Source organism: Electrophorus electricus, chromosome 10, assembly GCF_041902795.1.
Source record: "Electrophorus electricus isolate QZ-2024a chromosome 10, ASM4190279v1, whole genome shotgun sequence".
NCBI lineage: Eukaryota > Metazoa > Chordata > Actinopteri > Gymnotiformes > Gymnotidae > Electrophorus > Electrophorus electricus.
In genome coordinates this window covers 29,861,875-29,874,941 of record NC_137506.1, presented here as the reverse complement: position 1 = coordinate 29,874,941, position 13,067 = coordinate 29,861,875, and the positions used below count along the sequence as shown (strand labels likewise).

Below are 13,067 nucleotides of genomic sequence, written 5' to 3'. Positions count from 1 at the left end.
ACATTCTGCATCCTACACTCAGTCAGGTCCAAAACATCTGCTATGTGCTATAAAGAACTGAAGTGATTTGGTGCTGGGGTAGTTTATCAGTGGAAAAGAATGGCCTCTGACTGCTTTGCTACTTTGACATTGTTACAGCTTTTCAGCATAATTCCACACACTACCACACTGAGTCAATATCAAGTTTTATCCTTTAAGAGACGGTAACAGCTGACAGTGTGTGTTGGAAGTCTACAAAGATTATAGATTGAATGAAATATATGCTGTTGCAACAGTTTTAAAAATTGGAGAAAAATATGCATATGATGTTCTCTATCAATATTTACTCCTTTTCCCACTCATGTGCAAGTCACCTACTCTACCTCTCTCTACTTTGAATGAACCAGAGGGAATATAAAATATAGTATCAGTAAACAACTGGTATTTCTTGCCATGATGCTCAGGAATGGATTATTGACAATTTCTTATCTGACTGGTAATTATGATGTCAGGAAAGACTGACTGAACTCTTGTACAACTCTCTTCTGTGCTTATATCATCTGACTAGTACTCATTTTCTCACAGCTTACTTTTCTTTTTTCTAAGGTTGCCCAAAAAACTGCAGAATGTCATTGCCACCCTTCCTCTTACTCAAGACTTACTGTAACTTAAAGCTGACAAAAGCTGACTAATAAAAATCTGCTTTCACTTTTTCAAACTGACACTAATAATGCCATTTATAGCGCTCCATTCATTGGCTCAGAGTAGCTGCATGCATCAGATTTAAAACCTCGATGCTTGCCTACAAAGCCAAAAATGGACCAGCCCCTTCAAACATGAGGTCAATGCTCGATCTGTACCTCGAGTACTTCGAACCTCAAGTACAACTCGGCTTGAAATACATTGCTTCAGGACTCATGGATGACAAGCATCGAGACTATTTTCTGTCCTGGCTCCAAGATGGTGGAATGAACTCCCGCTTGCTGTCCAGACAGCAGAGTCCCTTGCAGTTTTCAAGTGCAGACTGAAGACCCATCTATTTGCAGAATATGACACTGCTCCCCTATTGACTGACTAATTAGTACTTACTATAGGGTATTGTTTATGTTGTTTAACAAACTCTAGCACTTATTGTTTAATGCACTTATCATTGTTTAAGATAGACCTTATGTATTTTGTACTTCTAGGTATCAGCATTGATCCCTGTATTCTAGTGTTCTAGTTCATTGGTATGTTGGACTCTAACCTACTGTACTGTACTAGGATATAGTCTACGAATAAATGACATAGCACTTTCATAAGTCATTCTGGATAAGAGCGTCTGCTAAATGCCGTAAATGTAAATTTATCAATAAGCAGGTACAGCTACATGGTATATACAAATATACAATAAATTAAAGCTGTTACTCTCTACATGTTGACTGACACATTACTGAGACTTCATGAGGGATTTTTAACAAATACAATTAAATATCAAAGCATTAACATTAATTGAATATGACCGAGAGTATTGTTGAAGGCTCCATTAATATGTAGCCAATTAGTTTTCCAGTTAACTTAATTATGATGGCTAATGTCAGTTGATTGTTGTTAGGTTTAGCATTTGCAAACTGGCCCATTTTCACCAAAATGTTTGCTTCCCCTTTTTAGTAAAATGTTATTTATTTCTACAATTACCATGTCAGTGCAAAATGAAGTATTGCAATTAACGTTACTTTTTCCCTACAGGTCCGAAATGTTGGCTAGTTGGCAGTGCTGATACGGTGGTATGGTTTTCCAATAACAACTGTCCCATCAACAGGAGATGGGAACATTGACAGCTCCTAACATTGCACGAAGCTAGTGAGTGGAATAAATGTATTTTATCTCATTATATTGTTAAGGACATATCTCAATATCGGGGGGATGTGTCCCCAATAGTATGTATTAGGTGTATAGTTGATGGTGAGGTAGAAATTCAGGAAGAGTTTTTCCGATTTCATTGCACTTTGAAAGGAATCAAAAAGCTTACTGTGGCATAAGAAGGCTTTCTGTGGCATAAGAAGGGCACTCTGAGCTTACAGATCACAGTAGCATGCAATAGATAATTACCATTAAAGAAATCATAAGTGTATGACACACCATACAGGAAACAAAGAAAATTTATTTTGGTCCTATTAAATACATTAGTGTATGTCCATTTGATTGAAATGATGACAATTCTTCACCTTGCACAATAAACTTTGATAAACAAATGTCCACCAATTATATAAGACTATATTAAAGGAGATTCATCATGCTCACTTTTTCTTTGGCCAAATAAGTAAGAAATAACCATATGGACTGGTTCCCGCCAACCAGTGAGTACACTTTTTGAAAATGAGGAACAGCAATACAATCAAGACAAGTTGAGGGGAAAACATATCTTTGAAATTAAACCAAGCCTGGTAATAAAATTATATTTGTGTGAAGTGTGTGAATCCTGGTTACTGTAGGAGGCAAAGAAGTGGAAAAAGCACTGAAGATTAGATGAAAGCACACACACACACACACACAAGATGCATTTCCAAGTACGTAAAGTCAATCCATGCAATTATACATTCACGCAAATCTGGTAAAGCTGGTAAAACTGGTTAAAGCTAACCACTCAGCTAATATTAATTCTTTTAAAAGAGTAACATTTTATTATTTCCTTATTTGAAGAATACCACAGCATTCCTCAAACTAGGGACATACACAGCCTTGAACAAGGACTCTCAGGAGGCACAGGATCCCCTCTAGTAAGGGATGTTTACATGCATAACAAAATGGGTCACTATTTTTACAAACATCCTTCATTCATTCAGTCCACTTTTAAGTTAGCGTCTCAAACAGAGAAGCACTCCAGCATGCACAAACATTTTAAAGGATTATCTGTTTGCACAAATGCAAGGATTTAAATGCAATCTGGCTGCATTCTGATGCACACTCAAAATTGTGTTTTGTAGGAGACTTTGCAATATGCACATCAAAGAAATAACTAGAAACAGTACCAGAAAATAAACTGTTTCTTTAAAAAAAATGCAAAGGCTTTTGCATGCCCTTAATATATTACTAGTGCTCTGGTCAGATTTTGAACAAAATACTATATGAGAGAGATAGAGAGCAGGATTTTTGAAGAATGACAGAATGATACAAGCATAGAATATATAAATAAGTTACCTAAACACACAGTAGACACTTAAAATACCAGTGCTTGAACATATAATGATCTATGTATGCACTCAGGATTGCAATCTGCCATGAGGTAACAGCTAAAGTCAGAGTACACAGGAGCGTTGTGCAACATTGTGACAAATACTCAGAAATCTGACATCAGCAAGCAGGTCTAAAGCATAAACCACATCAGTCTTAAAGCTCTAGTTGGGGATCTCAGCATTGCTGCTGCGGTTGCCGTATTTGTGGTGGATCACCAACAGAACTACACCCAGGAAGAAGCACACTGAGCCCACAGTGATGTAGGCAATGCCCAAAAACGGGTTCTTCCCACCCATCCAGGAGATGGTGCTGAGGATCATACGCTTGCGGCCATCAAAACTCCGGACTGGATAGTCTGGGTTTACAGAATTCAGGAATATTACAGTTAACGTTTCTGCTTTACAACTCTAAATCTACTCTGTTGAGCTGTCTTTTTGTCTCTTATGCAAATAAAGCTTAAGACTATACGGGAATGCAAATTTCAGATAGTAAATGACCTGCATCAGGTCGGATTGTATGGGTCGTTACACATCTTCATATACATTGTACATAAAGCATGTGTGTATTTCCTTACCTTCCATTCCCAAAACAAGAGATTAAAAATACATTACACATTAAGGAAAAAACAACAAGTATGAATTCATTATCAACTGGAAGGATACTGTAAGCAATGTCCAGGGTGTAGTTCCCAGGGGGGAGAGTTGGAGTCAGGCTGTCCTTCTTCTGGATGATGCGATGCAGCTTTCTAAAGGTGGGCAGTGCAGCTGTTCTCATCCACACAATGAAGTCCTCGTTGATGAAGCCATTATTGTCTGGTTCAGTGGGATCTAGCTCATAGACAGGCTTGTGCCAGTTGATGGGATTTGTGGTTTCTGCACAAAAAAAAAAAAGGCTGACTGTGATGTCAATCATTACAGCATTTCTAGAAAGGAAATTTACAGTTTATTATAAGAAAAACATCAATATAACTAACTGCAAAGAGGCTGATGTCAATTCATGAGTTTCTAAAAAGAAAATGTTAGCGTTTATAGTGCTTATTTTCTTGGGGGGGGGGACACTTTCACTATAGGTAACTTTTTATGGAACATAAATCGTCAGTCAGTTAAACGTCAGACTACTCTTACTCACCTGGTATAAAAAATAAAATCTTACAGTTAACACTTCAAGTACTTCTTTCTGAATCAATTCAAGAAGTTACAGATACCTTGGAATGTTATGGTGAGGTTATCATTGTTTCCTGCAGGATTCCTGAACTTAACATGCTTGTCAGTCCACCAAGCAATGTCCGTTTTCACAAGGTGAATAGCAGTTTTGGTACCATTTGGGTAAACATAGTACAGCTCCAAAGTGTCTGAAAATGAAACGTGATTAAGTGTCAAGGTTTCACCTTTCATACAAGATATAAAAGGTGTGTTAACATGTCTACATATCAAGCTGAAACATGTTTTACTTTTATTACCATTAAAAAGACTGTTGGCAATAGCACCACATGGTGCGATGGGCATCTTGTCATTCATACGGTATGGCTCACACTCTTTGCTGGGATTCTTTTCCAAAATAAAGAAGAAATCAAATATTTTAAAAATCATTTTAAGAAGTGTACTATATCCATATAGCAAAGATTGAGAAACAATGTCCTACAACTTACAGTTAAGAAGCGTTTGTCTCCATTCAGCTGACTGTCATCCCTTGACTTGACGTAACGTCTGTGGTTCTGATAGAAGTTGGATAGCCCGTAGTACATAAACACATTGCTCTAGGAGACAGAAGCACATAAATCCTGTTTACTTCAGCAGTTTCACAAGGAATCCATTTAATGATGCAATGAACCAGCTGTACAAAGACTGTACAAAGACTAATGCCGTTCTGATATAAACGGGAAAAGGCAATTAAAAAAAAAAGAAAAAAGAAGTGACAATATTACAAAATGTTAAAAATATAAAAACGTGATGTATATTTTAAAACTTAAAATACAAATTAGATCTAGGATGAAGAAAAAATGAATTGTTGCAAAAGCAATCCAAATGCTCAACTATAGGACGAGAATAAAAATGTTTTAATTTGCATATAAAATGTGACATTTGTGACACATATGTTTATGCTGAAGTTGGTTCCTCTTGTGTGCAGCAGAAGAGTTCAATGCTGTACCATAAGTGGAAGCTAATGTAGGGATTTTAGAACTGGAGTAACATGCTCCGTGCTCTTTTCCTGGTTAAAACTCACCCAGAAGCATTCTAAATAAGGGCTACCTGCCGGATGCTTTTTTTGGGAAGTCGATTTAGGAGACCATTACGGTACTCAACCTTGCTGGAGATAAAAGCAAGCATTTGATTTTAGAAATATTTTTAACATGCCAGAAGGCTCTTGCAATGATTGATTTCAAATGGCTAATAAAGGTGATATCTGAGTCTATAACATTGATTTCTGACTACAGTCTTTACTTTCTAGATCCCTGGAATCAAGATATCCAGTCATTTTGATATGTTGATTTGTCTTTATTTAGCTTAAGGAAATTCTGTCTCATCTGGTGTCAAAGGCAGCATTACAATCCAGTACTATCAGAATTTCCATTTTACCACTCAGTATTCAGGTACATATCATTTAATTCCTTTATTGGGGTAGTCACAGTATTATAATGCAGTCAGAAATCTGATAAGAATTTGTCAAGGTGTCTTTTTACATTAAAAATTCTATTAATTAGTTAACAGCCAAATTCTCAATTGACTTAGTGATAAGGAGTTTGAGACAGCTCTGTAATTGTTTAATGAAGAATCCAGAATCCTCTTTTTCAAAGTGTCTGTTCTTGATGATTTTGGCAAAGTGACCCATAAGAGTGAGGCTGTCAACTGAGTTGAATATGTATTGAATACATATTGAATTTATATTGTTGATAAACAATATAACCTCTAAAATACAGCAAAATACTGACTGGAAGCCAAGGGGCAATGTTTAACGTTCACGGCAAGTACACTTTTAAGGGGTTTTAGATCGCATCAAAGCAAATTCATTTGCTAAATATATCGACCGATAAATAAGCAGTCGGGTGGCTAAGGGACTTCATGCTGGGACTGTCAGCTTACCTCAAACGGCTGCTCCAGAGTGAAAGGCACTGAGCATCTGCACGAATTATTCCAGCTGTAGGTCTGCGAGCAGTTAAAACACGGGCTGCTCATTTCAACGCCGGTGTAATCGAGCTGCAACAAAAACAGGCAGAGGTAAAGTTACGGTTGTACTCCCACAACATTGTCTGTGCATGACCGGAATAGAGAAAAAAAAACCTTTCCCATCTGGATGCAAACACCTCAAACTCTCTGATGTTGTTCGAGGTCACGAAGAGACCGATGCCGATAGGGATAAAGATGAGGCCGATAGCGAAGAAAGCCGGCAGGACGGTGCCGGCTGTAAGGATGGGCTGCCACGCCGGCAGCCGTTGCTGTTTAAACGCGGTGTTGTCCGGTTTCTTGCTTTTCCCAGTGCCGGGCCCGCCGGGGCCCACGGAGCCCGAATGGTGGCCGTCCTCTTCCTTCGCGTTGTAGCTAGACGCCATCATGGCTGCCCCTATGTCTAGCTAGCCGAACAAACGAGTATCTAAGCTACCGCCAAGGCAAAACGACACGTTTAAAGTTGGTGTGAGGTATGTTGATTTGAATCAACCCACATCTACGCGGAATAAATTAACAACGGAAAGAGTAACGGTAACCCAGTTTTGCTTGACGATGTAGGAGGCCGTAAATAAGGAAGTAGAGAATGTGTGCTGGCCAATCGTATGTTTGTATTTGGTTACGTACGCAGCCTTACTGAAGTGTGTGTGTATGTGTGTATGTATGTATGTATGTATATGTGTATATATATATATATATATATATATATATATATATATATAATAAAAAATTCCCTGTTATGACTGATTAATCAGGACATAAGCAGATAATGCGCTTAGATAATGCGCTTCTTTCTTTTTAAAGAAATAAGTTGTTATGGGATCAGGAGGACAGGTAGTAGAGTGTAGGAAGGAGAACATCAAAGAGGGCCTCCAAGCCAATCTATTCAAAACAGGACATTTTATAATTACTGTAGTTAGCTAACTGTATCATAGTTGATGTCTGAGTGTTAGTTGTGTCACGCCTTATGTCAGTAATTTTATTACTAAGCAATGCTGCAAACTCATTACATTTGGTGAATGAGAGACATTCAGATAATACATGGGGAGCAGGAGTGACTACTTACTGATCTACTGACTAGTAAGTTACCATTACATCCATGAGCCTTGAAATAAGTAAATCTATTTATGCCCATCCTCATGTGTACAGCCCCCATAAACATGCCCCTCTTCCAACTTCTCTTTGACACCTTTTCTCCGTCCACTAAAAAATAATTAAGGTGGAGCTGCTTCAGTTAAAATATGAACATCATTAGTCTCTAACCATGTCTCTGTCAGAAAACCATCATCTTCAGTCAGCTGCGAAATAACAAATGGCTTGTCTGTGAATGAACGAACACTCATTATAGTGATGTTGCACTGGGATGTGGATTAAGTTTCATTTACATAAGCCCCTCATGAATCTCTTACGGCCATGCCACTTTGTATTATTAATGACTGGGATTGGTTGCTGGACAGCATGGATTCCAGCAGGTCATATATGAACAGTATTCCTTGAAATAAAGTAAGAAACATTTGCAAATACACCAATACTGTCTGTTCATTGTATATATACGTGCACAAATTCTAAGGTTATTCATAGGTTGTCCAGAAACATACAGTGGTTTGCTTACTACTCTAGGCTTTAATGCTGTTGGGCAATTAAGCAATTTCTTACATCATACAAATAATTTATACAATACAGAATGTGAAGAAAAATTTTTTAAAAAACTTTGTGAATCATATTCTTGCATGGATCATACGTAATTGGTGGAATATATAAATTGTAGCGTGACTGAGACGGTTTCTGAATGGCATTGATAAAGTGGTATGACTCAGTGTATGCTTTGTATTGATTTATTTACATATACATTATTCACTAGCTCAGTGGTTAAGATACTTGACTTGTAATCAGAAGGTTGCCAGTTCAAGTAGCCAATTTTGGGCCCCTGAGCAAGACCCTTAACCCTCAATTGCTCAAGTTGTACTCAGTCATAATTGTAAGTTGCTTTGGATAAAAGCATCAGCTAAATGTTGTAAATTTACTCATGGGAATCTCTGTTCATCTTGGTCTTTGTGGCACAAGGTTACCTCAGGTTCACAAACCCTAGCATTTATGAGCTAATAATGTTAGCACGTAAGCTCTCTCTTTAAGACCTGTTTGTAGGATTAAGTGCTGTCACACATTACATTGTCAAAGCTATGGAACTAAATCACATACTAAAAAAAGACATGAAGAATGGTCATATTTACATCTTCAAATCAACAAATACACATTTTTATGAACCCCCTTATTTTACAGACAAATATTTGATTAGGATAGAGAATTAATCATAAACGTTATTAACTTTATTCCCACATTGTGATTGAATCAGAGGAAACTTGGGATACTTTTAAATACCTTTTAATCTACTTGTTTTTTTGAAGAATGTTTTTATACTGTAAAACACAGCCATATTAACCCAGAACAGAGTATTATGAAATCATACATGAGTAACTTTATCCTGGCAAAATTGAAAATAATATTCAGGTGCACATTTTATATATATATATATATATATATATATATATATATATATATAATATATATATATATATAAATATATATATAAATATATATATATATAAATATATAAACACAACAGGCTGAAAAGCTTCATAGTTTATATCAGTGTTGAACATTACTTGTGCTTTATATAATATTTTTCCAAGTACAAAGTAGAGCATGTTCAAGTATATTTGATCTTTGACTCATTATTAATTTAAAAATGATCAGTCACTGTCACAATTCTTCAGTTATTGTGTGTTCAGCATAACCATATTTAAAGGCACAGAGTGGAAACTTGTATTAGTGCTACTGCTTATATAAGTGGAGCCCGGACATTGTTAATAATATTAATAAACAACCACAATAATAATGTATAATAAAGTACTGTTCTTCATATAGATATGCGTCTGTGGTACAGTCATGCTTTCTCACGGCCTGTTTTGGGTAAGGAGTTTATGTCCTGACCTGACTTGTTCTGTAATCAATTTTGTGGACACAAACTAGGCCGAGCACCAAGCTCAACAAGCAAATTTTATCTTCTTTCAGTGAACTCCAAACTCCCATGTAACAGACTGTTCCTTAAAGAAGCTTTTAAATAGCATAAGCCTGGAGATCAAGCCACATTTCCATGCAGATGTTAGTGTATTTGCATGTTGATATTCCCATTTTTGCATTCCCAGGGAGTACAGATCTAATGATGATGTGCATATATCCATATCTCAGTGAAAGAGGCTGCCTGCATGTTGTATTTAATTCACTGAAGCTGCTCTTTCTTCTCCTGATGGGGCAGTAGTCTCAAACTGTGTCGACTGAGCCACTGGTGGGAGATCTGGTAGAAGAATCCAGGTGCGTTCTGACACTGCGTGGGCGCCACTAGCTACAGACAGAGCCGGAGGTTAACGGAGTTACAAATTTACTCCCCAACTTGGCCGTTTACGCTATTTGCCTTCAATTGCTTTCTTGTCACTATGTTCTCTTTCTCTCAGTCAAAACACACACCTCACACTTACCTTAGTTTGGATAAGAGCTGCCGGGGATCTTTCAGGCTCCTCAAAATCCACGTCTGGGAAATCAGTGGTCTGAAAATAATGACACCAGGCTATTTACTTCCATGTGGCTGAGCTGTGGACTCGTGTGAGTATTCTTGTAGCCTCCAGTGGATACATATAAAACTAACCCTGTTTATGGTCCATCTTTTTCTGTCCAAACTGTTTTTATCTTAACCAAACCTTTGCACAAAGACTAAACTGCCAATATACAAAATCTGCCCCAGTAAGCCACATCTCCTCTTTGGTCATCATGTGTCACAGGTTAGTAGTCAAACTAGGTTGAACCAAATTGTTAATTTACTTGCTCTGTATCCACTTACCTGTAAATTGTGCACGTCTGAGTGTTTACGCTGCAGTGTGTTGATCAACAGCTTTTGGGAATGCAAGTTGGGTTTGGGACCTTTGAGACTCGGGACCTCTAGTTCACACAACATCTGATGGCACAGGCTGACAGCCTCCCTGGAAATGAGTGTGTGTGTATGTATGTATGTGTGTGTGAGAGAGAATAAGTGAATGAGAGCGAGAAAGAGAGAAAGGCAGAAGGAGAGACAGAGAGAGAGACTTTAGATATTAAATATGGTGAATTCAAAATAATTAGGAATAATGAGGAAAGTATAAAATAGGTTTCTTGAATATATATCCTCATTGGTGTGCCTAAGTCAGCACACTGAATCCAGAGGCCTGAGGAGAATGGTAGATGGTGCCAAACACAGTGTGTGCACAGGCTCTCCAAAATATCTCTCTGAACACACACACACACAAACACACACAACCTCTGCAAATCATCCACAAAACGTGCTTGAACATATGGGCTGTTAGCTGACAGAGCCACTAGGCAGGCAAATGTCGGAGGGAAAAAAAATGCTAAAGAAAGCACAGACCTGGCCACAGCATGATTTTTTTTGGTGGCAAGGTGGAACTGAAGTGTCTAGAGGGTATTTTAGGTGCCACGGTGCAAGGTTATTGTAATGGTACCTTGACAGAGCAACCTGCCGAGAAGGTGTGTGTGCAGACCCATATATGAGTTGGGACAGTGGCGAGATCTCCACCGTGTCGTCATCATTCACCGTCTCCTCATCGCTGAAGCAATCGTGGAACACAAACCAAGTGTTGATCATGTGAGCGTTCTCCACCTGCATACATGCACTTTAATAAGCCAGATATTTAAGTGATAACCTCTCTTTAGGTTAACACCCACATTTATAACAACATTTAACACAAAAGAAATGCAGGTATGTGTTTTTAGTATTGTAACATGAACAGAAACAGAAGTACCCACTGAATAATTACCTTATGTTCCTGGCCAGAAGTTCTTGTTTCGTGAGATGACAGGTGTGCTGGTTCCTCATTTTTGCTGACATTACCATGGAAGCAGTTCCAGTCGTCAAAACAGTTACTCTGTCTCTGAGCCTCTTGCCAGTGTCCAGAGTTATAGGCGGTCCACTCCTCAAACCCACCACAGCCCTGAAAAGCCTCCCCACTGAGGCGGTCCACTGCTGGGCATTCACTCATCACAGATATGTTGCTCTTTGCTACTCAGCTCAGAATCCAATCGACCATTACAAAAGATTCACAGTTATCCTCAGTCTTTAGTACTAGCTGAAGTCTTCTCATGCCTGCCTTCCTATTCCAGTTCTCTCTTCGCCAGGTCAAAAAACAAACAAAACCCCTCCCCACCACCCAAAAAAACAGAACTTCATTAGGTGTTATCACACATTCAGAAACACTTCTTCAAATCTGAGCTCTTCATTGTAGACAGTTAAGCCAGTTCTTTTTTAACCTAAATGGTACACTTTCCGTTCAACAGCAAAACATGAGTATGACGTTGTGGGCAGCTGTGTCTCTTTTCATTAAAAACAACAGTAGCAACAACAAAAACCATCAGGAAGTCCCTATTGTGTTACAGCCGTGAGCCTGATGAGAGATGCTTCCTTCCAGTGGCTTCGTGAGCTGCTGCATGGCTTTTAGATTTCCAGGAATACAAGACTGAAGAATCTGGGGATCATGGAGAACATTTTAGTGACACACTGAACTACACTTCATAGTATAACCTTTTTTTTAACCAGAATCTAAACAGCTTTACTAAACAGAAACGGAGCTGAGATAACAACGGCATGTAAGAATACTGCTAGTCCTGTTAAATTACGATAAATACAGCCACAATTAAAAAAAAAAAAAAAGCAAAATAGTCAAAATAGCACAACTAACCCACCAACATCTAACCAACTAAACGTGAGAAAATTAAGACTTCCATGCTGGTGAAGAAAACTTACTTCACTCGCTCCCAAATCAATCAAAAATGAATTTTCATGTGAAACCATAAGACACAAGGAAAGAGCTGAATTGATATATACTTTTCGTCGGAAAAGACAGCCGCAGTTTGGATTGGGTTTTTTTTTTCTGGATAATTTTAACGACTAAACCAGGTAAACGCTTCCGCACTGCTCTGACGCAAAACCAAACAGGCGGAGCAAAGCGTGAATGCGTCGGTCACGACGAACCGAACCCACCTGCACAGGTGTGACGGACACAGAACCGTCTTGGGAGACACATCCCTCGTTTCAGTGCGGTTCGCTCTATGTTGGTATTATTATAGATTTGTAAGGACTATCAGCGTAGGTCGAGGTAACGCCAGCCTAGATGACGAATGTAACCGTGGTGGGGTTCGACTCTGTTCTTTCCGTCCACATCACCCGTGTGTGCTTTACTTCGGCTGTCCACGGCGCTCAGCTTAGAGGTCACTTTGACGGTGCACTTGGTCAGGAAGGACGAATGAATGGTTCAAGGTGTCGCTAGAGCACGTTAAATACGTAAATTGTTCAAAGCATCGGTCGGAATCATTTACCCCTGTGCGGGCAGTAGTATCTTATTTAACCTAACCTGGTACTGAGGAACCACAGACCAAACCGGATGGCCGGCTGTACGTTTTTATTGTTGTGCTAATATGGCGTCGGCCGTCATGGCCCAGTATGGACACTAGATGACGTGCGACTCACTTTGGTCTCCTCTCCGTAACCGATACCCTGTAAAATATTTTATAATCTGCATTTAATATTTTCCCCAATCTAACGAAATAGCCACGGCCACGTGCTAGCTACGTGTGATGCAGGAGGTTTAAGTATTACCCAGCAGAAAA

At 38.7% G+C, this 13,067-nt stretch overlaps 2 protein-coding genes across 4 annotated transcripts; both read right to left on the bottom strand.

The window, feature by feature from the left end:
* Nucleotides 1–2,102: 2,102 nt before the first annotated feature.
* Nucleotides 2,103–6,956, bottom strand: tmem30aa (transmembrane protein 30Aa). Its single transcript, XM_027004860.3, has 7 exons — nt 6,497–6,956; nt 6,276–6,389; nt 4,844–4,951; nt 4,655–4,742; nt 4,400–4,546; nt 3,858–4,067; nt 2,103–3,550 (listed from the first exon to the last, which is right to left on the bottom strand). Exons 1-7 carry the CDS (start codon nt 6,743–6,745, stop codon nt 3,357–3,359), a joined length of 1,110 nt encoding a protein of 369 aa, XP_026860661.1. The 5' UTR covers nt 6,746–6,956; the 3' UTR covers nt 2,103–3,356.
* A 1,766-nt stretch (nt 6,957–8,722) lies between these two features.
* On the bottom strand, nt 8,723–12,868 carry si:dkey-229e3.2 (uncharacterized). Of its 3 annotated transcripts, none has more exons than XM_027004846.3 (6): nt 12,442–12,868; nt 11,222–11,926; nt 10,907–11,064; nt 10,252–10,390; nt 9,893–9,961; nt 8,723–9,759 (listed from the first exon to the last, which is right to left on the bottom strand). In XM_027004846.3, the coding sequence occupies exons 2-6, from the start codon at nt 11,441–11,443 to the stop codon at nt 9,637–9,639; spliced, it is 711 nt and encodes a 236-aa protein (XP_026860647.2). In that variant the 5' UTR covers nt 11,444–11,926; nt 12,442–12,868; the 3' UTR covers nt 8,723–9,636. The 3 variants fall into 3 exon arrangements, with proteins under 3 accessions (XP_026860647.2, XP_081577840.1, XP_081577839.1); XM_081721714.1 differs by lacking the exon at nt 12,442–12,868 and adding an exon at nt 12,205–12,363 and having other exon boundaries at nt 10,907–11,077; XM_081721713.1 differs by lacking the exon at nt 12,442–12,868 and adding an exon at nt 12,205–12,363.
* Nucleotides 12,869–13,067: the final 199 nt, after the last annotated feature.